A 26,523-nucleotide genomic window follows, 5' to 3' on the forward strand; every position below is an offset into this window, starting at 1 on the left:
CATTTGATGCATGGATGGATGATTTGTTTGTATTTTCCATAATTTTATAGTATACATGACCCTATGTAGGTCCTGCGAGAAGCACGGAGCATGTGTCTGTGTCCACAAATTGTATTGTAGTTTTTGCCCAAGCGCTATTTTTGTTTTCTTAACCAAGTTTGTACTTCCGCCTTGTGCGCGCCTTTTGTTTCTTTTGTTAGTGTAAAAAAAAAAAAAAGTCTTTACCTGCACGTCTTGTCCACTCCAACCTTCCTTGCAACTCGAGAAAACGAACAACCCATAGACCACGTCTTGACACAATCCACATTTTGTAGGCCAAATTCACTCAACTGTTCCACATTTCTCAAACTATTCTAACGTCCAAACAATCACCTCACTGAGGGAGTTCAGGTTATATATCTTTTACATCACTAAAAAAATCCCACTTTTTCAGAATATTCACGGATATCTTGTTTTCACAATTTTCAACCCATTTAAACCATTCCAACAAAAAAAAAACATTCAGCTCGTTAAAAACATCCATGCTATCTATTTTCAGTTTTCCCAAGTTCTGTATATACCCGCACAAAAAAATCCCATTTGAATGGATTTCATTACATTTTTCAACACATTCAAACCATTCCCGGATTCAAAGATTTAGCTCATTCAGAACATTTTGGTTATTTAGCTTCTACATCCCCTAAATCAGAGGTCCTCAACAAGAGGGTCACAATATACACTACCGTTCAAAAGTTTGGGGTCACATTGAAATGTCCTTATTTTTGAAGGAAAAGCACTGTACTTTTCAATGAAGATAACTTTAAACTACCGTAGTCTTAACTTTAAAGAAATACACTCTATACATTGCTAATGTGGTAAATGACTATTCTAGCTGCAAATGTCTGGTTTTTGGTGCAATACCTACATAGGTGTATAGAGGCCCATTTCCAGAAACTATCACTCCAGTGTTCTAATGGTACAATGTGTTTGCTCATTGGCTCAGAAGGCTAATTGATGATTAGAAAACCCTTGTGCAATCATGTTCACACATCTGAAAACAGTTTAGCTCGTTACAGAAGCTACAAAACTGACATTCCTTTGAGCAGATTGAGTTTCTGGAGCATCACATTTGTGGGGTCGATTAAACGCTCAAAATGGCCAGAAAAAGAGAACTTTCATCTGAAACTCGACAGTCTATTCTTGTTGTTAGAAATGAAGGCTATTCCACAAAATTGTTTGGGTGACCCCAAACTTTTGAACGGTAATGTAGATGTGAAGATTGCGAACGAATCAAGTCTTTTGAATGGTTCTCTTAAGTGAACCATGAGAACAGATTCACAGTTGCAAGCCATTTGTTTGGCAGCCTATTTTTATGCACCACCTGACTGACTATTGGACTAGAAACATGAGAAATGTAGGAGCATTTGCATTCACTTTTCTGGTTCATTGTTCCAATGTGGATACTGTATGTAAAGTACTTCAAGTGTACAAACACCAGGTAGGATAGTACCAATTTGCATTCACATTTGTATGATGTCCTAATTTTTTACTCTAGTTTTATTTATACGTTTTACATACATCTTATTAGTTGTGTATTTTTTTTGGATTGTTAAAATGCTCTTATGCCTCAATTTTGTTAAGTGAGGGAACATTCCAAAACAGTGATCACAAAACAGTCGTGATCAAAGCATGGAGATGGAATGTTTTAATAAAAACACAACAAAAATATAAATAATATAATATATACAAAAATAAACATAATACTAATAGAATGTAGTATTTCAGAATAATTTCCACCAGTAGAGTAATTCATCCATCCATTTTCTAACGCTTGTCCCTCTCAAGGGTCGCGGGGGGTGCTGGAGCCGATCTCAGCTGCATTCGGGCGGTAGGCGGGGTACACCCTGGACAAGTCGCCACCTCATCGCAGGGCCAACACAGATAGACAGACAACATTCACACACTAGGGCCAATTTAGTGTTGTCAATCAACCTATCCCCAGGTGCATGTTTTTGGAGGTGGGAGGAAGCCGGAGTACCCGGAGGGAACCCACGCAGTCACGGGGAATACAAACCCCGTTTCCATGTGAGTTGGGAAATTGTGTAAGTGTAAATATAAACGGAATACAATGATTTGCAAGTCCTTTTCAACCCATATTCAGTTGAATATGCTACAAAGACAACATATTTGATGTTCAAACTGATAAACATTTTTTTGTGTGCAAATAATCATTAACTTTAGAATTTGATGCCAGCAACACGTGACAAAGAAGTTGGGAAAGGTGGCAATAAATACTGATAAAGTTGAGGAATGCTCATCAAACACTTATTTGGAACATCCCACAGGTGAACAGGCAAATTGGGAACAGGTGGGTGCCATGATTGGGTATAAAAGTAGATTCCATGAAATGCTCAGTCATTCACAAACAAGGATGGGGCGAGGGTCACCACTTTGTCAACAAATGCGTGAGCAAATTGTTGAACAGTTTAAGAAAAACCTTTCTCAACCAGCTATTGCAAGGAACTTAGGGATTTCACCATCTACGGTCCATAATATCATCAAATGGTTGAGAGAATCTGGAGAAATCACTGCACGTAAGCAGCTAAGCCCGTGACCTTCGATCCCTCAGGCTGTACTGCATCAACAAGCGACATCAGTGTGTAAAGGATATCACCACATGGGCTCAGGAACACTTCAGAAACCCACTGTCAGTAACTACAGTTGGTCGCTACATCTGTAAGTGCAAGTTAAAACTCTCCTATGCAAGGCGAAAACCGTTTATCAACAACACCCAGAAATGCCGTCAGCTTCGCTGGGCCTGAGCTCATCTAAGATGGACTGATACAAAGTGGAAATGTGTTCTGTGGTCTGACGAGTCCACATTTCAAATTGTTTTTGGAAACTGTGGACGTCGGGTCCTCCGGACCAAAGAGGAAAAGAACCATCCGGATTGTTATAGGCGCAAAGTTGAAAAGCCAGCATCTGTGATGGTATGGGGGTGTATTAGTGCCCAAGACATGGGTAACTTACACATCTGTGAAGGCACCATTAATGCTGAAAGGTACATACAGGTTTTGGAGCAACATATGTTGCCATCCAAGCAACGTTACCATGGACGCCCCTGCTTATTTCAGCAAGACAATGTCAAGCCACGTGTTACATCAACGTGGCTTCATAGTAAAAGAGTGGGGGTACTAGACTGGCCTGCCTGTAGTCCACACCTGTCTTCCATTGAAAATGTGTGGCGCATTATGAAGCCTAAAATACCACAACGGAGACCCCCGGACTGTTGAACAACTTAAGCTGTACATCAAGCAAGAATGGGAGAGAATTCCACCTGAGAAGCTTAAAAAATGTGTCTCCTCAGTTCCCAAACGTTTACTGAGTGCTGTTAGAAGGAAAGGCCATGTAACACAGTGGTGAACATGCCCTTTCCCAAATACTTTGGCACGTGTTGCAGCCATGAAATTCTAAGTTAATTATTATTTGCAAAAAAAAAAAATAAAGTTTATGAGTTTGAACATCAAATATCTTGTCTCTGTAGTGCATTCAATTGAATATGGGTTGAAAAAGATTTGAAAATCATTGTATTCCGTTTATGTTTACATCCAACACAATTTCCCAACTCATATGGAAACGGAGTTTGTACATGCAAACTCCAAACAGAAAGATCCCGAGGCTGAGATTGAACTCAGGACCTTCGTATTGTGAGGCACATGAACTTGGTTTAAATTCAAATTATTCTAACGTATCTTATAATTGCCACCTGTGATTGTTTCCTCGAAAAAAAAGAGAAAAAGACAGGAACAGTTTAAAAAAAAAAAAGTTGAATGACCCTTTAAAAGGAACGTCTTCTCACAATCCGGCTCCCTTCAAAGAACCATGAATTCCATTTTTATTACGCAAAGATACTGCACGGGTGTCATGAAATGTTTGGTTGATTAGTCTTTTTATATATATATATATATATATATATATATATATATATATATATATATATATATATATATATATATATATACCCCTGCAATTTTTCCACATATTTTTCCATTTTATAAACTGTTCAAACTCAGTGTTTACAAAGTACAAGGAAGATGAATCATGATAAACATTTTGAACTCATTGAAAATGAGATCATCTTATTCATCTAATTATGTGAATTACAATTTAGTTTAATAATTATTAGGGCTGTCAAACGTTTAAAATATTTAATCGCGATATCGCATTGTTCATAGTTAACTCAAAATTAACCACGATTGATCACAGAATTTATAGTTATCGTTAACTTTGACAGCCACAATATTTATTGTTTTTTTATTTATCGAGTAAATTGTATACAAATTCAGACCTGGAAGTGAATAAAAGTGTTAGTAATTGCTATAAAATGGAAAAAAGGGGCAGGCTTAAATAAGAAGTGGTTCTCTACTGCTTTTCGAACATGTTGAAAAGAGAAACTAAATAGTGATGTATCATGTTGTAACTGTATGCATGTTCAAAATAAACTTAAACCATAAACAAATGTAAACATCTTTAAATACACATTAACTTTGGATCCAAGATTCTGTAGTGAACAGTTGCTGACTGAAAGACGTCATATTCAACGACACAAGTTCTGTATTCTGTATTTACCTGTCCCTCCAACGAGGAGGACCTGGTCCTATTGCTGCTGTGCCAATCAGAGGCTTTGTCAGGTTCCCTGTGATTGGCTGAGAGCCCCTTCTCTGTTTAAGTATTTGAAATGGAAAAATGTATCGTTATGTAACAACCAAAAAACAAGCAGTAGAGAGATAAACTTGTATCCTTCACCTAAGACACCACAGTTAACGAGGTAGTTGTATTCCCAGTTAAATTCAAAACACAATTTTATACAACATATAGGGGGTAGGTGGTCATGCTCTGTCTCTCCATCAGTTTGGGAGTCCTTGGCCTGGAAAATGTTGAAGACCCTTGCCCTAAATCCTCACTTTCTCCATACTTCCACAAATCCCCCATGATTGTATTGAATCCTTACAGTACTACATCCAGTTTTCTCAAACAATTCACAACCCTTCCTAAAACATACTATAGTCAACATAATAGTCAGGATATTTATTTCTGTTTTCAGGGAATTCCAAAAAAATTGCCATTTCCTCCTGGGAACCAGTGTCCTCTGCAGTTTGGTCAAATTATTTTGTTCAGTAAAAATAGCTCTGTTATGCAAAACACAAATGTAATACATTTTCCAAAAGTATCAATATATACTACCATTCCAGTATCACAACACCCAAGCAAAAAATAATCCTCAAAATGTTCACTTGACCACTAATTCCACATTTTCCATTCAGGTTTTCAGCATTCACATGCAATTTCAACACAAATGTTCTTCTCTAGTTTTCTTTGTTGTCTCGTCAATACATAGTTGTTGCATTGTTATAGCATTTCCACTGTTTGGTCAGTTTGTGTTAATGGATGAATTGGATGACGGTTCATCGGTCAGACAAATGACCGGAGGACTCAGACTCCAATCTGTTTCCTGTTAGACGGTCCACTTAGTCGCATATGAACTTGTCATTTAGATCAATCAATGGCAACTGTGTGTAATCAGATCAAAGTGACCCGCAGGGACACTAGCATTCAACCGCAGATAGTGGATTGTTCACTGAATAAAGAGTGACCAGAAGAGGAATTATTAAATATATAATAATAGGATAAATATAAATACTTCACCAAATAAAATAAGTAAAACGATTCTGTTACGATTTAATTTTGAAATTACCCAACTTCATTTACATGACTGTAACATGCAAACTTCCTGGCTGATTTATTTGGTATAAATATCATATGTTGGTGGGACTGGCCTCGCTGTCATCATTGCGTGAATTAACATTCCAATTAAAAATGATTGGACAAATTCCAAATGTCTTTACCGATTCAAACCATTCCAGCATGAAAGCATTCAGCTCATTTAGGACTTTCAGACTACCAATATTCCACATTAAAAAAATTGTTGAGGGTTTGTTCTTTCCATAATGTACACATTTTCAAAAGACAGTTAAGAATTGTTAATATTTCCAAACCATTACAAAAACAAAACATTTAGCCTAACAATTTCCTGCATCCTTAAAAATTCCCACTTTTACCTTTGTGTAGATTCTTAGTCATCGGGTCATGATAATCCCCAAACATTTTGAATGGAGGAAATTGGACTCCTATTATTGTTGAATATTTTTGTCACGACTTGGTCCTTGGCGTGGATTGTTTTTCCGTGGTGCAAAGCAACTTAACTGGACATGACGTGCAGGTGAGGACATGTTTTAATATTTAAACTCAAAAGGCTCAAAAGGTTATAAACAAAAGGCGCTCACAGCGGAGGTAAAAAACTTGACTAGGAAAACAAAAGGCGCGCACAATGGCGGAGAACTATGAACATTAAACAAAAACTTACGTGACAAGGAACTGTGAACATGGCATGAAGAAGCGTGATCATAAAGGGTGCAGAGCATAAATGTGGAGCATGAATGTGATGTTGCCAGGATGAACAACAGAAACAGAAAAGCTTATATAGTGACATGATCAGTGAAAACAGGTGTGTGACTCTAACCATGAACAGGTGCGTGACATGACAATGTGAACCAGGTGAAACTAATGGTTGCTATGGTGACAAATAAAAGTGCACAAAAAGTCCAAAACCAAATCCGAACATGACTAAAACAAAACATAATCACAGACATGACAGAGCCCCCCCCCCTTACGGACAGATCCCAGATGTCCAAAACAAACAAAACAAGGCAGGATCGAGAGTCATGGGAGGGCGGGATGGGGACATGGCGGTGGGTCGCCAGACCAGGTGTCCCCGAATCCACCGGGGCAGGATCAGGTGGCGGCGACGCGTAGACCGCCGCTGTACCTGACGAGGTGGGCGACCCGGGAATGGCCATATCCATGGCCGACGGGGAGGTGGGCGCACTTGGCGTGGCGGCCGACCAGGTAGTGGCCACATCCGTGGCCGACGAGGAGGCAGGCGCGTCGTCGTCGCCGCAGGCGTGGAAGCAGCCGACGACGCAGGTGCAGCAGAGGAAGCAGGCAGCGAAGCTCTGCGTGGTGCGTCAGGCGGAGAGTCTCGGCGTGGCGGGTCTTGGCGAGGGTCTTGGTCTTGGTCTTGGCAGTCTTGGTCTTGGCAGTCTTGGTGTTGGTCTTGGCAGTCTTGGTCTTGGCAGTCTTGGTCTTTGGGTGGTGTGTCTTGGTCTTGGCGTGGTGTGTCTTGGTCTTGGCGTGAGGGGTCTTGGTCTTGGCGTCAGGGGTCTTGGTCTTGGCTTGAGGGGTCTTGGACTTGGCTTGAGGGGTCTTGGACTTGGTCTTGGACTTGGTCTTGGCTTGAGGGGTCTTGGACTTGGTCTTGGCTTGAGGGGTCTTGGACTTGGTCTTGGCTTGAGGGGTCTTGGCGTGGAGCTGCGACTGGCGGCACTTGGTGTCGTGGAGCTGCAACTGGCGGCACTTGGCGTCGTGGAGCTGCGACTGGCGGAACTTGGCGTCGTGGAGCTGCGACTGGCGGCACTTGGCGTCGTGGAGCTGCGACTGGCGGCACTAGGCGTCGTGGAGCTGCGACTGGCGGCACTAGGCGTCGTGGAGCTGCGACTGGCGGCACTAAGCGTCACTAGGCGTCACTAGGCGTCGTGGAGCTGCGACTGGCGGCACTAGGCGTCGTGGAGCTGCGACTGGCGGCACTAGGCTTCGTGGAGCTGTGACTGGCGGCACTTGGCGTCGTGGAGCTGCCACTGGCGGCACTTGGCGGCGTGGAGCTGCGACTGGCGGTACTTGGCGTCGTGAAGCTGCGACTGGCGGCACTTGGCGGCGTGGAGCAGGTAGCGGAACTTGGCGTGGAGCTGCGACAGGTGCCTGGCGTGGAGCAGGTACTGGTGGCGCTTGGCGTGGTGGAGCTTGGCGTGGAGCTGGGCATGGAGCAGGTGGAGGTGGCCTAGCTGGAGGCTGTGGCTTGGCAGGTCGAAAGACTGGTGGTGGGGGCCGTGCTGGTGGCTGTGGCTTGGCAGGTCGAAAGACTGGTGGTGGTGGTCGTGCTGGAGGCTGTGGCTTGGCATGACGAAATTCAGGTGGTGGTGGCCGAGCTGGAGGCTGTGGCTTGGCATGGCGAAGCTGACCCACCCCACCTGAACAATTCCCAGCCCTAGCCCCCCCCTCAAGGAGCGGTTCCCAGACACGCTCCCCGCGGTCTGGAACCGTCTTTTGGGGTGGGTGGAGGGAGGTCGGAAGGGGGGCAGAATCCTCCCCTCCAAACTGTCCAAAAAGTCTCTCTTTTTCTACCTGGGACTTTGTGAGTGAGAATTTTTTTTTGTGTGACATGGGCGTGACTTGAGTCCTGGGGGGCGGGACATGAAAACTGGGCGACTGTGATTGACATGCTCTTATTTCTAAAAACATGTTTTGATAGTGCTCTATCTTGGACTTAGAGTCTTTTGCTGGGGGCGGATGATCAAAAGAAAAAGAGTTCAGAAAAAAAAAATCCTGGTCTGTGATGTCATCCTGGGGAAGCCGGGCAGGCTGCGGCCCATTTCCGCCCGGAGGGGGAGGAGCTTGCAGGAGCGCTGCGTTCTGTCCGCTCACCTTCCCTGACGTCCTCGGTCTGGAGCGGCGCTTCCGGGACTGCGGTGACGCAGTGCCATCCTCGGACCAAATGGAGCTAATCGGAATTAGCTTGCCATTTGGCCCCCACATCAAATCTTGGTCCCCCATGGCCCCTAGCGCTTCCCACCTTCCTTCCTCCATCCGCCAAGTTGCTTGCGGAAAAACGGATTGCTGGCAACATCTGTCACGACTTGGTCCTTGGCGTGGATTGTTTTTCCGTGGTGCAAAGCAACTTAACTGGACATGACGTGCAGGTGAGGACATGTTTTAATATTTAAACTCAAAAGGCTCAAAAGGTTATAAACAAAAGGCGCTCACAGCGGAGGTAAAAAACTTGACTAGGAAAACAAAAGGCGCGCACAATGGCGGAGAACTATGAACATTAAACAACAACTTACGTGACAAGGAACTGTGAACATGGCATGAAGAAGCGTGATCATAAAGGGTGCAGAGCATAAATGTGGAGCATGAATGTGATGTTGCCAGGATGAACAACAGAAACAGAAAAGCTTACATAGTGACATGATCAGTGAAAACAGGTGTGTGACTCTAACCGTGAACAGGTGCGTGACATGACAATGTGAACCAGGTGAAACTAATGGTTGCTATGGTGACAAATAAAAGTGCACAAAAAGTCCAAAACCAAATCTGAACATGACTAAAACAAAACATAATCACAGACATGACAATTTTGTTACCTTTCTTCCAACAAGCTTCTTTACTTCTAAACTTAGGTGTGGAGTTTTTATGTTCATGTCTCTGGTGGAGTTATGCCCCTCAGGGCTTCACAATAGGGTTGTTGTTAGGGTTGTTGGCGTGGCTGGTGAACAACCGCCCTGTACACCAATAGGTCGTAGGCCTGGGCCAATAACGCATTTTGTTGGACGATACAGGGTATTGTAACACACATTTTTGTCAATAAACAATATTGTCAGCATTACAGTATTTTGAGAACAAATTAAGCACTGATGTAATAAAATATGGAATAATGAAAGTAACCATTTAAAATGCAATACACTGTTATTTATCACAGTTGTTTCCCTCATTGTAAATAGAAGGTCAATAACTTGTAATTTCCTGAAAAAAAGTAAACAGGCAAAAAAAATAAAATTGACTCTCAATCTCAAAATAGTGCTTCAACAAATAGTGAACATCTTGAAGTGCATTTGTTCCCAGTTGGAAAAACTGGGTCAGGTGTTATGTTTTGTGATCTTTTTTGTTGCCATCACTTTTCAACATAATTTCTCATGTGGTTTTAATTGGATATATATATATTTTGGGTTTGCAATCACCTTTTTTCCCTCCTTAATTGTGTTACTTTTCTGTGCTTCTCACGATCAAGTCGTGACGAGCGAGGCTTTCTGTCTGTGCATCCTGTGTTGCCAGCTCTCCTGCCTCTGTGCACTGAGACAAAGATTGTAGATAACTTACAAGATGGTTCACTCTTTTCATTTGATTATTTTATTGAATAACTATGCCCAGGTGCGAACAGCAATGCACAGAGTGAACCCTCTTGTACCCTGATTAAAAGCGAAAGACACAGAAAACAAACACACACGGACATGGCAATTTAGCAATGATGGCAAAGTTATGAAGTTCATTTTCATTTATCAGTATTTAATTGGTTTAGGCCACGGCTCTCGAGCCGCATGCTGCTCTCTAGTGCCGCCCTAGTGGCTCCCTGGAGCATTTTTAAAAAAGGATTAACATGGGAAAAGATTAGGAGAAAAATAATTGTTTTTGTTTTAGTATGTTTTTTGTTTGAAGACAAACATGACACCAATTGTTGGAAAGCCCACTGTTTAATATGTTTGTGTGTATGCTTCACTGATGAGAGTATTTGGTTTACATCATTTTGTCCTACTTATTTCGGCGGTTCTTGAACTCACCACTGTGTGACGCAACAGTTTGTTTACATGTAAAATCTTCCGCTCCTTCTTTGTCTCATTTTGTCCACCAAAAGTTTCATGCTGTGTGCGGTGAGCTTTGTTGATGTTATTGACTTGTTGGAGTGCTAATCAGGCATATTTGGTCAGTTCATGTCTGCAAGCTAATCAATGCTTGCAGTTGTGGCTTGTGCAATCGTTGTGGCTTGTGCAGCCCTTTGAGACACTTTTGATTAAGGGCTGTAAAAATAATATTTGATTGAGTTCAATCCCGGCCTCGGGATCTTTCTGTGTGGAGTTTGCATGTTCTCCCCGTGACTGCGTGGGTTCCCTCCGGGTACTCCGGCTTCCTCCCACCTCCAAAGACATGCAACTGGGGATAGGTTGACTGGCAACACTAAATTGGCCCTAGTGTGTGAATGTGAGTGTGAATGTTGTCTGTCTATCTGTGTTGGCCCTGCGATGAGGTGGCGACTTGTCCAGGGTGTACTCCGCCTTCCGCCCGATTGTAGCTGAGATAGGCTCCAGCGCCCCCCGCAACCCCAAAGGGAATAAGCGGTAGAAAATGGATGGATGGATGGATGATTGATTGACTGAATGCTAAAATGCTATTTAGGCTAGCTGTATGTACATATTGCATCATTATGCATTTGTAGGTATATTTGAGCTCATTTAATATCCTTTACTTTTATCCTCTTTGTATATAATTTAGTTTTGCATGTCTCATCATGACACATTATCTGTATGTAATATTGGCTGCATTTCAGATAGTTGTTTGTGTGCCATGTTGTTCCAGACCACAGCAAACATTACCTAGCTTGCCAAAGATTGTAATAAATCTATTAAAAGAAGACAGCCTGACATTTCTTCTAACTTGGACGCACACATCTATACCTTTGGCCATTAAAAGCCAGTAATTTCCAGGACGTATCTCACCCCCTGAGTTGCCTCTGATTTATTAATGGTTTCTAATGTTGTAAAAATGTGTAGAATAAATATTAAATTGCAACACTTCTGTCAACGAAGATTTGCTTCAGCCTGCGACACATAGACATTTTAATAGTAGGCTAATATAGACACTTACATCATGTGTTGTCTTCATTATAAGACTTATATATGGCTTTTCATTTTTTGTTTTTTGTATTTTTGGTCCAATGTGGCTCTTTCAAAGTTTTGGGTTGCCGACCCCTGGTTTAGGTTAATAGGTCGTTCACCCGCACCTCTCTCTGCAATTTATTTTGCATTGAATGAGAATTTGGGGGAGGAATGTTAAGACCATTTCTCAGAAATTGCACATTTTCTGTCCACTATTTTAGTTCAGCGTCAGCTCTTCATCATTCACACACACTTTCAAGACAGTTGAAAGTTAATAGAAGTTATTTAAGCAATTTCTCATGTATTTTTGCCAACCGAAAGAATACATACTTTAAGAACATAAGACCTGAATCTGAAAAGCGTGTTATTCCATCGGTCTGTCCCCAGTGCCATGTATGATGTTTTGAAGTCAAACATATTTTTTTCTTTATACAGCGGCAAGCCTTCCAAAGCCTCAGGTGAAGACAGCTTCTTTGGGTCAGGCGGGTAAGGCTCGATCCCCTCTGCTACCCGTCTCAGTTCCGACAGCACCGGACTTACTAGAGGAAGGAGGAACAAAACCCACAGAGGATTCAGCTGCCAACGTAAGTGGAAATCAAAGCGATGCTGCAAATGTTGTGGACTTTCTTTTAAACCGAAGCTACATCCCTCAATCTGGAGTCTTTCCAGCTTGATGGTCTTTGACAAAAGGGGCTGCAGGGTGAGAAGAAAGGGATAAGGTCGATGAAGATACAGTTAGGAAGGAAGAAGGGGGCACGCATGGGGTAAGAAAGAGTCAGTGAATAGGCCAGAAGGGCAGACATTCATTCAGTGATACATACTGGGCGACTGCCAGGGGAAAGACGTGAGTGGACATTTGAGGGAGAATATAATCCAAAGAAGGGAAGGAGGCGGAAGTGAAGCACAGAGAAAACTACATACGAAGATGTGAAGGGGTGCCTGACGACGGAAATTGTTAAATATTCATAACTACTCAATGACAACAGAACAGGACGAGTGGTTGCCATGACAACAAGGAGGCGCGGCCAGCAGACGAGACAAAAAAGGAGGGGAGTACACAAACTAAGAGAGAAGAGAGAGGAAGGAGGAGTGTGATGACAGCAGTAGACGGTTTGTTCGAGAACCACGTACAGTAGAAGCAATTCTACTTGTCAAAAAGGAGATGGCAGGATTAAGCAGCAATGCTTGTCAAAGGTGTAGAAAAAAGGAGATGGAAGAAGGTTGTGCGAGGACAGATGGGGTGTGAAAGGGCAGCATGTCTTTTTCTTCATTTGCTGCTCTATCTCTCTTAATTGATCGAGTCTTTCCCCATCAGCCCTCTGGCCCCTCCGTCGCACACAAGCAAACACACAACGGAGGCTTACGCAGGGCAGCACCATGGCACTTCCATTTTGATGCTATTCCCTTTTCAACACAACTTACGCGGGAATATGAGCGGCGCATTTTCAAATACATACTGTATACGACAATCTTTCTTGACAGTATTAACCCTTTGTCATTCTGCCAGTGGGCCGTCTGCCTTCTTCTTGACGAAGCCTGGGTATGACACCGCCCCCGTTTACATGCCTCGTCATGTTATACACGGTTGAAAAATGGAGTTTGTTGAGATTGGACAAATATATATTGTTCCAGAATACAATCATAATCTGGATCAGCGAACACAAACATTGCTAACATGAACATGAATGAAGCCTCACAATATTCCAACTGCCGATGAAAATAAAAATAAGGTCTAGGTAAATTGGAACTAATAGAGGAAATGTGAGTATTTACTAGGGATTAGAGTTGTACGGTATACCGGTATTAGTATAGTACCGCGATAACAATGAATCATATTCGATACTATACCGCCTCTGAAAATTACTGGTCCCCCACACCCCCGCGGTCGTCACATCGTGTTATTGCTGGTTTACGAGCAGACTAGCATGTTCGGTAGGGCACAATCACGGAGTACTTACAAGCAGACACAGTGTGTAGATAGAAAAGGGAGAACGGATGCATTTTGGCTTAAAAACTAACGATAAAGGTAACACTGAAATGCTCACCGGAAGAGGTGCTTTAAGTAGGCTGACCATACGTCCTCTTTTCCCCGGACATGTCCTCTTTTGCGGGTGTGTCCGGGGTGTCCGGGCGGGGTTTTTTAAATGCCTCAAATGTCCGGCATTTTGAGTTAGGATTGCGTGTATTTTCAATGTACGTCTTGGGCAAGAATCGGCAACCCATAACAACTAAATTCAGGGTGTGCCGTGATGGCACTGCATATATTTTCCTCTATTACTTGCACAAACAGCATGCCAGCCCGGCCTCATGTTGTATAAAGCTTTAACTTGCACACGTGGGAGACAGCAAGGCATACTTGGTCAACAGCCACACAGCTTACACTGACGGTGGTCGTATATAACAACTTTAACACTGTTACGTTACAAATATGCGCCACACTGTGAACCCACACCAAAAAAGAATGACAAATACATTTCTGGAAAACCTCCGTACCGTAACACAACATAAACACAACACAACAAATACCCAGAATCCCATGCAGCCCTAACTCTCTAACCTCAACCGACGCACGGAGGGAGGGAGGGGTAGGGGTGATGTGTGGGGGGGTTTGGTGCTAGCGGGGCGTGTAGACTGGGAGAGTTAGGGCTCCATGGGATTCTGGGTATTTGTTGTGTTGTGTTTATGTTGTGTTATGGTGCGGAGGTTCTCCAGAAATGTATTTGTCATTCTTTTTTGGTGTGGGTTCACAGTGTGGCGCATATTTGTAACGTAACAGTGTTAAAGTTGTTTTATACGGGCACCGTCAGTGTAAGCTGTGTGGCTGCTGACCAAGTAGGCTTTGCTGTCATATTCGAGTGCAAGCAGAAGATGCATTCAACATGTGTCCGAGCAGGTTAGCTGTTTAATCAGGTTGTAGAGGGCGCCAAAGGCAGTGCCATCACGCCCAAATTTCGGGTGTCTACCGGGAAAAGTGGGAGGATTGGCAACTATGACGCTGTTAAACGCCATTCATGTAAATCTCGCGGGCCGAACTAACTTAAACTGTCATATTAATGTGCGGGCCGGGGCGCGTGTCTGAGACCCCTGGTTTAAACATAGCACAAAGCAGTAAAAAGCTTTGTATACAGTGTTATTTCATTTTAAATTTCAAAAGAGTTATGAGGCTCCCATTGTTTTCTTTCATTTGTGAAACTTGTCAAAATGGCTCTTTGAGTGATAAAGGTTGCCGACCCTAGACTCTAGGGTTAAGTTAAGAAGGGGTTAAACAAAACAAGCTGTGAAGGTGCGCACGCAGAAACATTCGTGAGGGAGGGGCAGAGACACAGAGCGAGAGAGCTAGTGAGTGGAGACACACATGAAAACAAGAAATGCCGAAAAGTAAATGCAACTTCACGGATGATTTGCGGAAAAAGTATTTGTGTTTTGGTCCTGGCCGTGACACATGGGAAGCAGAATGCACTATGTGCAAAGCAGGAACGTGTATATCTGTGGCAAATAAAGATCTACAAGCCCATATCGACACTACAAAGCACAAAACAGCTATGCAGGGCGAGAGCTCGTTTATGACAACCTTTTTCCAAAACACAACATAGAATGTGAGATATAACAGGATAATGCATACATTTGTCATTTGTTTTCAAAACGCTTACAAAAAAGTGGTACCCCAAAAATGTACTGTGGGACCCCATTTGTATGATTTGATGGGGTCCCTGGGGCCCCATTTTGAAAATTCCTAGCGCCAACACTACTGTCAACATAGGAGAAAAATGCTTTATTTAAATAAATATATTACTTATGAAGCAAGTTCGAGTATCATTGGCAAATTTTCACTTAGTCCCGGCCTTGGCGTGCTGCTCGCCTTGGCACGCATGTATGTGTCCTCTTTTTGGGATTTCAGAATATGGTCAGCCTACTTTAAGACATGGCTAGCTAGCTAGCGGCTAAAGTCCAGCCGTAGTCGGCAGTGTTTTAGCTACTTCTAAATCACTAATCCTCGCCTCCATGGCGACAAATAAAGTATGTTTCTTACAAGTATCATCCCTGCAGGACGAGGAATAGCTAAACATGCTTCACTACACACCGTAGCTCACCGACATCAAAATGTAAACAAACGCCATTGGTGGATCTACACCTAACATCCACTGTAATGATACCAAGTACAGGGGGCGTATCTAGTCGATACTACTATGATTACGTCGATAGTTTTTGGCATCACAACATCTTCTTTCGTTTTTTTTTAATTGATATTATGTTCATAAACTCAGGAAATATGTCCCTGGACACATGAGGACATATGACCAATGTATGATCCTGTAACGACTTGGTATCGGATTGATTCCCAAATTTGTGGTATCATCCAAAACTAATGTAAAGCATCCAAACAACAGAAGAATAAGTGATGATTACATTTTAACAGACGTGTAGATACTGTAAAACATGTTAAAAGAGAAAGTAAGCAGATATTAACAGTAAATGAAAAAGTCGATTAATAATTCATTTTCTACCACTTGTCCTTAATAATTTTGACAAAATAATAGAATGGAAAATGACACAATATGTTACTGCATACGTCAGCAGACTGAATTAGGAGGCTTTGTTTGCTTACTTACTACTAAAAGACAAGTTGTCTTGTATGTTCACTATTTTATTTAAGGACAAACTTGCAATCAGAAACATATGTTTAATGTACCGTAAGATTGTTTGTTAAAATAAAGCCAATAATGCAATTTTTTGTGGTCCCTTTAATTTAGAAAAGTACTGAAAAGTATCGAAATAATTTGGGTACCGGTACCAAAATATTGGTATCGGGACAACACTACTAGGGATATAATGATATCAAAATGTCACAGTATGATATTATCACGGTATTAGGGCCACAGTACGATATTATTGCAGTATATGTCCCAAAAAAAAAGACGTAAATATCCCATAATGTGTTGTATAGTATAGTATATCACACTAACTGTAATTGAACACAAAAATAATGCTCAAATATTCAAATAATATTAATTACGGCAAACATGTATTTGTAAGTGCGTAGAATAATGCAGGAACATCCAATTTTACAAGCAAATACGTTATATTGCCAAAAGTAGTTGGCCACCCATCCAAATGATGAGAATCAGGTGTCCTAATCACTTGGCCGGTGTATAAAATCAAGCACTTAGGCACGGAGACTGTTTTTACAAACATTTGTGAAAAAATGGGCCGCTCTCAGTGATTTCCAGTGCGGAACTGTCATAGGTGGAGGAGGAATTATGGTGTGGGGTTAGTTTTTCAGGAGTTGGGCTTGGCCCCTTAATTCCAGTGAAAGGAACTTGGAATGCTCCAGGATACCAAAACTTTTTGGACATTTCCATGGGATGGCACTTCAAGTTCATATGTGAGTAAAGGCAGGTGGCCAAATACTTTTGGTAATATAGTGTATATAAAAAAAACAATTTGCAGTTGAGTCTTTAAAGTGACGATGTAAAAACATCCAGTGTAACAAGTGCAAAACAGTAATGTTCACTTTAGTGTCTTTCAACTTTTACTTTTGGTAAAATTGAAAGGAAAAAAAAGAAGTTTTTATATCAGTTTGGAAAATGTAGTTTCTCAGAAAAGTTAACTCACATTTTAACTTTTAATAAAGTAAATACCTCACAATTTGATGTTTAGCCTCGCTGGCTTCAAATATCGTTTCCCTTGGCGCGGTGCACCTGGACCGAGTATGTTTTGGCTTGGAATGCTCGAGAAGAACTTGGTGCGCTTTATTACCTCCGCCAAAAAGGTTATATATTCACCAGGGTTTGTTTGTCTGTTTCAGTTATGGCCCCTGTGTCGCGGTCTAATCTAAAAGGAGAGTGTAACATAAAACACTTTGGACTGACTTGTTCTTCTTAAACAGTTTTAAAAAAAAAAGGAAGGTTAGTTTAAATTATAGTGTCGCTAATACAGTGGCAACATCCGCAGGTGTGCGGTGATCAGCTGGGCTGGCAATCCGAGAGAGAATCTCCCAAAATTTTGGTAGATGTAGTTTATTATTAGGCCAGCCAACACTAAAGCCCCAGTAAAAAAATACTCTCCCAAGTTTTTGTTTGATCCCGTCACATGTCACGGCATTATTGTGAAGAATTTGAAACGGCAATACAGCAGCATGTACAATACCATTACATCCCTAATATTTATTCCACACCAAACCTTCCATAAACATACTAACCACCACATCTGCAGATGGCCATATTACCCACATATTATTGATTATAAATTCAGTTTGCGTAAATGCATTAGCCTCAGCTAACTCGACACAAAAGAAAAGTGTTTACTATGTCTGCTAGTGCAATAACCAATCAAATTCTGCTTGTAAAAGAGCATCATCCAATCTTCTAACATACATAATTTAGTCTACCGTATTTTCCGCACCATAAGGCGCCCCGTGTTATTAGCCGCACGTTTAATGAACGGCATATTTCAAAACTTTGTTTACCTATTAGCCGCCCCGTGCTATTAGCCGCACCTACGCTACGCTAAAGGGAATGTCAACAAAACAGTCAGATAGGTCAGTCAAACTTTAATAATATATTACAAACCAGCGTTCTAACAACTCTGTTCACTCCCAAAATGTAATGTGCAAATGTGCCATCACAAAAATAGTAACACTCAAAATAGTGCAGAGCAATAGCAACATCAATTACTCCACGTTGCTCATACGTTAGTGTCACACAACACACAAAATAAACATTTAAAGCTTACTTTCTGAAGTTATTACTCATCTACAAATCCCTCGAATTATTCTTCTTCGGTGTGCTTCACTTGTTTTTTGACACCATCGATGATGTGGACGCGCATGCAGTCGTAGATCAACAGGGACGGCGCTGCGTGAAAAAAGTCACCCGGTGTCTTCCCGTAAACGTCTATCAACCACTCGCTCATCTTTTCTTCATCCATCCATCCCTTCGAGTTAGCTTTTATGATGACGCCGGCTGGAAAGTTCTCTTTTGGCAAGGTCTTCCTTTTGAATATCACCGTGGGCGGAAGTTTCTGGCCGTTAGCATGGCGAGCTAGAATCACAGTAGGACGACTTCTCATTCCCTGTGGTGCGAATATTCACCCTACGTGTTCCCGTTGTATCCACAGTGCGGTTCACATGAATATCAAAAGTCAGTGGAACCTTGTACGCGTGTCTCTTAGTAGGAGACATGTTGTTGTCTTTACAGAAACACACAAATGAAATTAAATATCCGCGAGCTTCTTCTTCTACGGGGGCGGGTGCTCACCTTGGCGGTTGCTTACAGTAGAATAAGAAGCGCTTCCTCTTCTATGGGGGCGGTTGCTTACCGTAGAAGAAGAAGCGCTTCCTCTTTTACGGGGAAAAAAGATGGCGGCTGTTTACCGTAGTTGCGAGACCTAAACCTTATGAAAATAAATATGAATATTAATCCATATATAAGGCGCACCGGGTTATTAGCCGCACTGTCTGCTTTTGACAAAAATTGTGGTTTTTAGGTGCGGCTTATGGTGCGGAAAATACGGTAATTACATTCAATCTTAATGATAATGGACACATGGAATAACCAATGAAATTGTGAAAACTCTGATAGGCTGCTTGATGGATGGCAAAAAACTATTGCTTAACAGAACATGTCAACATTGTGTTGTTTGTGTGTCTATTTAAGATAAGACATATGTCTCCAGCAAGCCATCGAACTGTGTTTGCGTGGAGTTACTTCAAAAATGGAACACTTTTGGAATGCTTGATCCATTTTTGGGCCACGAGCGCCCCCAGGAGGTCCGCCAAAAATATCTGTTTCTCAGATTTACTACACTTTCCCACCACTTGTGGCTTTAATGACAGTATCAAACAAACAGAAGAAGTCTGGAGATGTTTATTAAGTGCAGAAATGATGACTTTAAGTGATGAAGCTGTATTTTCAAAAAAATTTTAAAGTTTAGTTAAGAAACATAATTTAGTTTTTATATTCTATTTTATGTACATTTATTTTCCGTCAGTTATTTATGAGTTTTTTATTATGTAGTATATTTGGTCAGTACTTATTTTTCTATTTCTATTAAGCCTAAGGTTTATGTGTCAAAGAAATAGTTTTTGTGATTAACACACTGTTTCATATCATTTGAGAAAGGTTGTAAACTGTAAGTAGGTGATTATTGAATATAATTAAAATCAAGAGTAAGACTTGACTGGGCCCCAGTGCCCTGTCTAATAGAAAAGATGGACCCTGCGGTCGAAAAAGTTAAGAACCCCTCTTCTATCGAGTTCCTACCTTTAAACTACTTGCAGTGGTACCTCGTTTTTTTTTTGTTTTGTAATCAGTTCTAAAAGGTCAGGACAAAACCGAATCGCACAAAAACTGAAGCAATTTTTTCCATAGGGAATAATGATAGATTTACATGCAGAATGTGAAATATATATGAATCAATTTTGAAATGTATAAATTAACATTTAACATAACTTTTACCGTTATTGAAGACTCACAGCAATACATGCAGAATGTGAAATATATACACATGATTTCTAAAATGTATAAATGAAAATTTCACATCACTTTGGGAGTAATGGCCACAATAATGCCACCTTTTTACTTTGCTGTGAGTTCATTCTTGAATTCAATAGTGTTTTTCACTTTCTTTATCAAAGTGATGGTACTCCTATGGCAAATTATTTTGCAGTCGTACTCAATAAAAACAGTCAATTACACTTGAATTATTTGTTTGGACACTCCACTCTGTGGTATGATGCAAGGAGAAGATTGAACACTTTTCGAATCATACAAAGGCACATGTGAATATTTTAGACGAACCTAAAAGATACTAAATAATACCGTCTTTTTCAGTATATTTAACTGAGACTCTTAACTGTTAGGGAGAAAAATGTGTTAGTTAGCTTTCAACAGAGACCAGAGCCATACTTATACTTAGTGATGGGCAGGAACAAGCTACATGTAACAAAGTTACGTAGCTTAACTACATTTCCCAGTCGCTTGGCGGTAGCTTCACTACTTTTTAAAAGAGTAGCGATTGCTGTAGCTTAGCTATTTTTAGATCCATGTAGCGAACTAGCTTGTATCAAAGCTACAAGCCACAAAGAAAGAAAAAGGACTGTGAATCCAGGCCAAAACAATATGGAGAAGATACAATGACCTGGATGAACATCCATACATCAGAGACAATCCATGATGTTTGGTTGGTGTTTGTTTGATGAGACCCAATTGGCTAAAGTTAGGTCGAAACATTACAGACTGCTCATCAAAGACAAGATAAGGCAGGTCATCAAAACTAGTAAGCAAAATCCCAAAGGCAAACTAAAATAAATCCATACAGTGGGGTTGTAGGGTGTCCCCAGCTAAATGACAGATAGTTAATAGTATTGAACCATTATTGGGTCCATTTGTACACTCTCAGTTACAGTGACATTTATATTACACATGTGGGCCCATAAATATAGATGCCGTTAAATGGAGGTCTGGAGCAGCGTATTGCATGTCTTACTGGGGGTCATATATATATATATATATATATATATATATATATATATATATATATATATATATATATATATATATATATATATATATATATATATATATATATATATATATATATATATATATATATATACTGTAGCTTTGATGTAGAAAGCTACTTTTGCCATGTAGCTTGTAGTGTAGCCTGCAACAATAAACTGGGAATAGCTTCCCCTGTAGCTTAGCTACATTTAATCGAGAGTAACTTGTAGCTTAGTTTACTACATTTTCCAAATAGCTTGCCCATCACTGCTTGTACTTTAAAATGGTTCAATGACGGCTTTATATTTACTTTGGGTACAACAGTCATAGACACTTAAGCAAAATAATCATGTAATTTTATGTAGGTGATAGGCGTTAAAATAATAAATACTACATATTACTGTGCATATGTGTGACTGTACGTATCAAAGTATTTGATCATCACAGTGGGTTTTTCCACAGGATACATTTTTGATACATATTTATAGGGGACTCAGTGGTTGTCTTTAGCCGAAGCAGGTGGCTTATTTATTTCTGTTTGAAATAAACAGAAAGTAATGCAGCAGCATTAACACACAGGGCTTTGCAGCACACCAGTCTCCTAATGCCTTCACAGCAAGTGAGCTTAAACGACCAGAAATGCCATACAAAACATTCACAAATGTCACAAAAGCTAAATCACAATCAGAAATACACTAAAAATTATTACACCACCATGTAAATAAGATTTTCTTTGATAGGAAAATAAACAATAAATTGAAACACAGTGCAGGACAATAGACCAAAGTCTTGGAAGCCAAAAACACATGAATCAGTGTCGATTTAAGCGTATTTTGAAAGGTTTAGAGGCAAATATAAAAGCGATCATTAGAAAAAAATATTTTACATGGGATGCAGTGGATTTTTACACTCTTCAGGAAAATATATTTTTTTAAAGATTCAAACCATTTATCATCACCAAGAGGTTACTGCTACCTCACTTCACTTGACACTTACAGTATTTACATAGGAAACGGTTGAAGGCACATTTCTGTACATCTGAAGGGGTCCACAAATTAAGCATTAATCTGTGAAAGACAACATTGAAACAATTTGTGCATCGCTAAGTACCATATTTGATTGACATAATGAGTGTTGTGCTGCTATCGTGACGCTAATGAGAAAAAGAATAAGTTTGTTTGAAGTTGATTTCCTGCTACAAATATTAGTCTCATCTACAATTCATGTCTGCAGTAGTTTCTATGGTGTGGAGTTCATATTTTCTCTCGTTATTTAGCTGTATATGTCCCTGTTGTTCAGCGTGAATATTTGCTAGTGATATCAAGATTCAGTATATGCTGTTAAGGATATTTTCTTGATGCTAACATATATCACCAAAGACGCTATAATGTAGTCATCTGTGTCGAATATAGCGCTGTGCTTTCCTGCACAACAACACATAAGCTTTTATTTTATGTTATGAAAATTGACAAAGAAAATAACTGTGAGCAAGTTGCGAACTACTCTAACATGAACGTTGTGTCCTGCTATGGTGACGGATTTCAAAGAGTGAATCCAGGTCACACTGATAATGTCAGGGAGCATTGTGAACGGACGTTTTGTCCCATCAGTGACGCGTTACCGGTCAGCTGAGATCAAAAGGTAACTGGGTTGTTGTCTTTTTTTTATCAAAGCTATCATCTGCCGTCGGAAGTGGTCAATCTATGACAGCCAGGAGGAACGACATGAGGTTTTATGGCTTCATCCAATGTGAAAGTGGAGGGTTAAAAGGCCATAACTGTGTAGTAGACCTCAAAAAAGTACATGCCGCGTTTTTTTGGTCAGGCAAGGTTCAGTAACTTGAAATGAATAGCAAAAGACTCGCAACAGGCAACAAAACAAAAGTGTCTTCATACGGTATGTCTAATTGTCTATATAAATATATGTGTGTGTGTATGTATATATATATATATATATATATATATATATATATATATATATATCCGGCTGTGTGCAATGTGTTGAACCAGCAGCACACATCTATAATCTTTACAACCTTTTCTGAATCGCAATCCAGACAACACAAAAAATGTATACTGACACTTAATTCTGTGCACAAGGCTGTGTATCAAATCACCAGTGCATTTGTGTGTCTAAAATGACTCAAACACAAGAATGTGCATAATAAAAGACATATTTTTCATAGATGAGATATATTAATAACATACCCTAAATTTAAAAAAACGAACATCATCCATTCACCTATCTTCTTTTGCTTATTTGAAGTTGGGTTGTGGGGGCAACAGCCTAAGCAAAGAAAAGCCCAGACTTCCCTTTCCCCAGCTATTATGTCCAGCTCTTCTCGAGAGATCCCGAGGCTTTCCCACATAGACATAGTCTCTACAACGTGTCCTGGGTCTTTCCCGTGGTCTCTTACCGGTCAGATGTGCCCTATACACCTCCCCAGGTAGGCATTCGACTATTCTCCCATTCACTCGTGAACAAGACCCTGAGGTTCTTAAACTCCTCGACCTGGGGCAGGATATCATCTTTAACCCAGAGATGGCACAAAACTCTTTGATGGACGACTCTGCCAGACGTTTCCAGCCCTGCCAAGTCTGTTTTGCTTCCTCCCCCACCATTGAAGCCGACTCACCACAAAGGTGATCGGTTGTAAGCTCAGCCCCTCTCTTCACCCGAGTGTCCAAAACATGAGACCGCAAATCTAATGTTACGACCGATCGGGGCAGCGTGGCACTGAGGGTAAAGCAGCCATGCCAACAACTTATGGGTTCCAGGTTCGATTCCAGCTTCCGCCATCCCAGTCACGACTGTTGTGTCCACTTCACCTTTGCTCCTGATGGGTCATGGTTAGCCCCTTGGATGACAGCTTCCACCAACAGTGTATGAATGTGTGTGTGAATGGGTTAATGTGATGTACAGTGTAATGTAAAGCACTTTAAGTGTCATTACAGGTGTAGTAAAGAGTTATATAAATACAGACCATTTACATTTCAGGTTATTTTTACCTAATTTACCCAGGAAAGTCCCATTGAGATTAAGAATTTTATTTCAGGACAGGACAATTTTATTGTCCTGTACAATCATACACCGGTGTAGGTTCCACTGGGAGCAATGTGGGTGAAGTGTCTTACCCAAGACACTACGGCTGTGATTAGGATGGCGGAAGCTGGAATCAAACCTGGAACCCTCAAGTTGCTGGCTCGCCGCCCCATTGTCATCACAACCACAAAGTCGATCATCAAACTGTGGCCTAGGGTGTCCTGGTACTAAGTGTACATATGGACACCTTTATGTTTGAACATGGTGTTTTTTTTGGACAATCTGACAAGCTCAAAAATCCAATAACGAAACACTCTTAAGAGACCCTTCCAATCATGCCTCTCCAGGTTTCACCGTTGTTCTCAATGTGAGCATTGACATCCCCCAGAACAAGGGAGTCACCATAGGGAGCACTCTCCAGTACCCCTTCTAGGGACTCCGAAAAGGGCTCTGAACTACAGTTGGTGTGTGAGCACAAACAACAGTCAGGAACTGAAGGTGGAGGGAAGCTACCCTCTCGTTCACCAAGTTAAACTCCAACGTACAGGCTCTAAGCCGCGGGCATCAAATATTGCCACCTCCGCCCGTCGCCTCTCACTGCAGGCAACGCCAAAGTGGAAGAGAGTACAGCCCCTCTTGAAGTGAGACCGACTACATCCAGCCGGAACTTCTCCACCTCGCGAACCAGTTCAGACTCCTCCCCACTCAACGAGGTGATGCTCCACGTCCCAAGAGATAGCTTCTGTAGCCAAGGATTGGACCGCCATGGCCCCTGCCTTCGTCTTCTTTGTCTCCTCCTATGGGTAGTGAGCCCATTGGAGAGGGCTCACTACCTCCAGGCCTGAGCCCCACCTCCAGGCCTGAGTTCGGAGAGGGGCGCACCATGGTCATCCGAGTCTCGGCGAGGGAAAACTGTGTTCTTGTTCTTGTCTGTTTATAGAAGTCATTGGGATGCTCTTTGTCTGGTGCTTCACCTAGGACTTGTTTTTCATGAGCGGCCCTACTAGGGGCACAGAAGCCCCAGACAACATAGCTCCTGTAGGATAATTGGGACACGCAAGCTCCTCTACCAAAAATTAAAAATTTTACCCACATAACAACATGTAAAATTTTTATAGTCTATGATAGAGCGGAACATGTTGAAATTTGTCTCGTCTACAGTACGTTGAACAAATAGGCGTGTAACGATTTGTTTTAACAATGATTCGATTCGATGTGTGGTTGTCGCTACAGAAATTATATTATTTTTTTGGAACGATTCAATACGAAATGATTCAGTGAGTTGAAATCGAGTCAGTAACTTTAGCAAAAGAAATCAAGCGGTGTGACTGTGAAATAAATACTGGACACTGGGCAATGCAGGTGAAGTTTTCTATATTCTTGTTATTAAACAATTAATGACCATTGCATTTATTCACATTTTGTTTGAATAAAGTGCAACCAACACTTTAAGTTGAATTAACAGGAGGAAACATGTTCTGCTTACATTTTTAACAGTGAAGCAATTTTCAATAAAATAACAGTAACCAACATCTTAACAGTAGATTTACCTGCTAAATAAAGTTCCCCGACCTGGCCATACAGTATTTGTTCTCCGCCCTCACGTTGTCGATAAAGGACAGCATCCCCGGTGTGCAGAAGCATGTATGCTTCCTCATCCCTGATGATGGTGTTGTTCCGTCACTTCCTCATTTCCATAGCCTCCTTTGACTATCTATTGTATTAATTTATTTCTCATTTAATGACTTCTCCTTGTGTATCAGAAGTCGGTGCGATTCGGTAACTTGTAACAATGTCACTTCTGTTCTGTCGGCCGCGTCTTTTCTTTGGTTTAAAGTTGTGTTACATCTTAATCATTGTGTTGTGGCGTTTGTATTTGTTGTAGCTTCTGAAATTGTGCTGTAGCTGAAAGTTATGATGTTGAAATGCCCGGGAGTGGAGAAGGAGAGACACAGTCGATGATACACTCTCGGACACTTCTTAACAAGCGGTAACAAACTCACGGGGCCAAAACACACATTTAAAAACTCAACTAACAGACACCCAAATGCTCACCGAACTCAGTTCACTAGTCTGCCGCTCTCGCACACATTACACACAACAGCACCACTTCTTAAACATGTCACAGATATTACACTATTATCTTGTGTCGTTGCGTTTTTAATGACCGTTCTTGACCACCGCAGATATCCGCCATTTGTGTTTTGAAGACGGGTGAATAGACTTAACGTTTATAATCTTTACAATTACAAGTCTAAACTTCATATAAAGTCAGCCGTTCTTAAATCCAATGTTTTTCTTTTTCTAGTATCTGTAAATAATCAATTCATTCCTTTTTTAATCGATACCTATCTCTTGGAAAGCAAACTTGCCAAGCACAGATCAATATACTTGAAATT

At 41.1% G+C, this 26,523-nt stretch overlaps 1 protein-coding gene across 1 annotated transcript in view; it reads left to right on the plus strand.

Annotated features, from left to right (window-relative positions):
• dcc (DCC netrin 1 receptor) overlaps positions 1–26,523 on the plus strand; it is a 563,221-nt gene that overhangs the window by 520,992 nt on the left and 15,706 nt on the right. The window contains exon 27 of the mRNA XM_062031404.1: positions 12,015–12,163. Within this exon, the coding sequence (XP_061887388.1) occupies positions 12,015–12,163 (149 nt within the window). The remainder of the gene's footprint in view (positions 1–12,014; positions 12,164–26,523) is intronic.

This window comes from Entelurus aequoreus, linkage group LG21, assembly GCF_033978785.1.
Source record: "Entelurus aequoreus isolate RoL-2023_Sb linkage group LG21, RoL_Eaeq_v1.1, whole genome shotgun sequence".
In the NCBI taxonomy this organism is placed as follows: Eukaryota; Metazoa; Chordata; class Actinopteri; order Syngnathiformes; family Syngnathidae; genus Entelurus; species Entelurus aequoreus.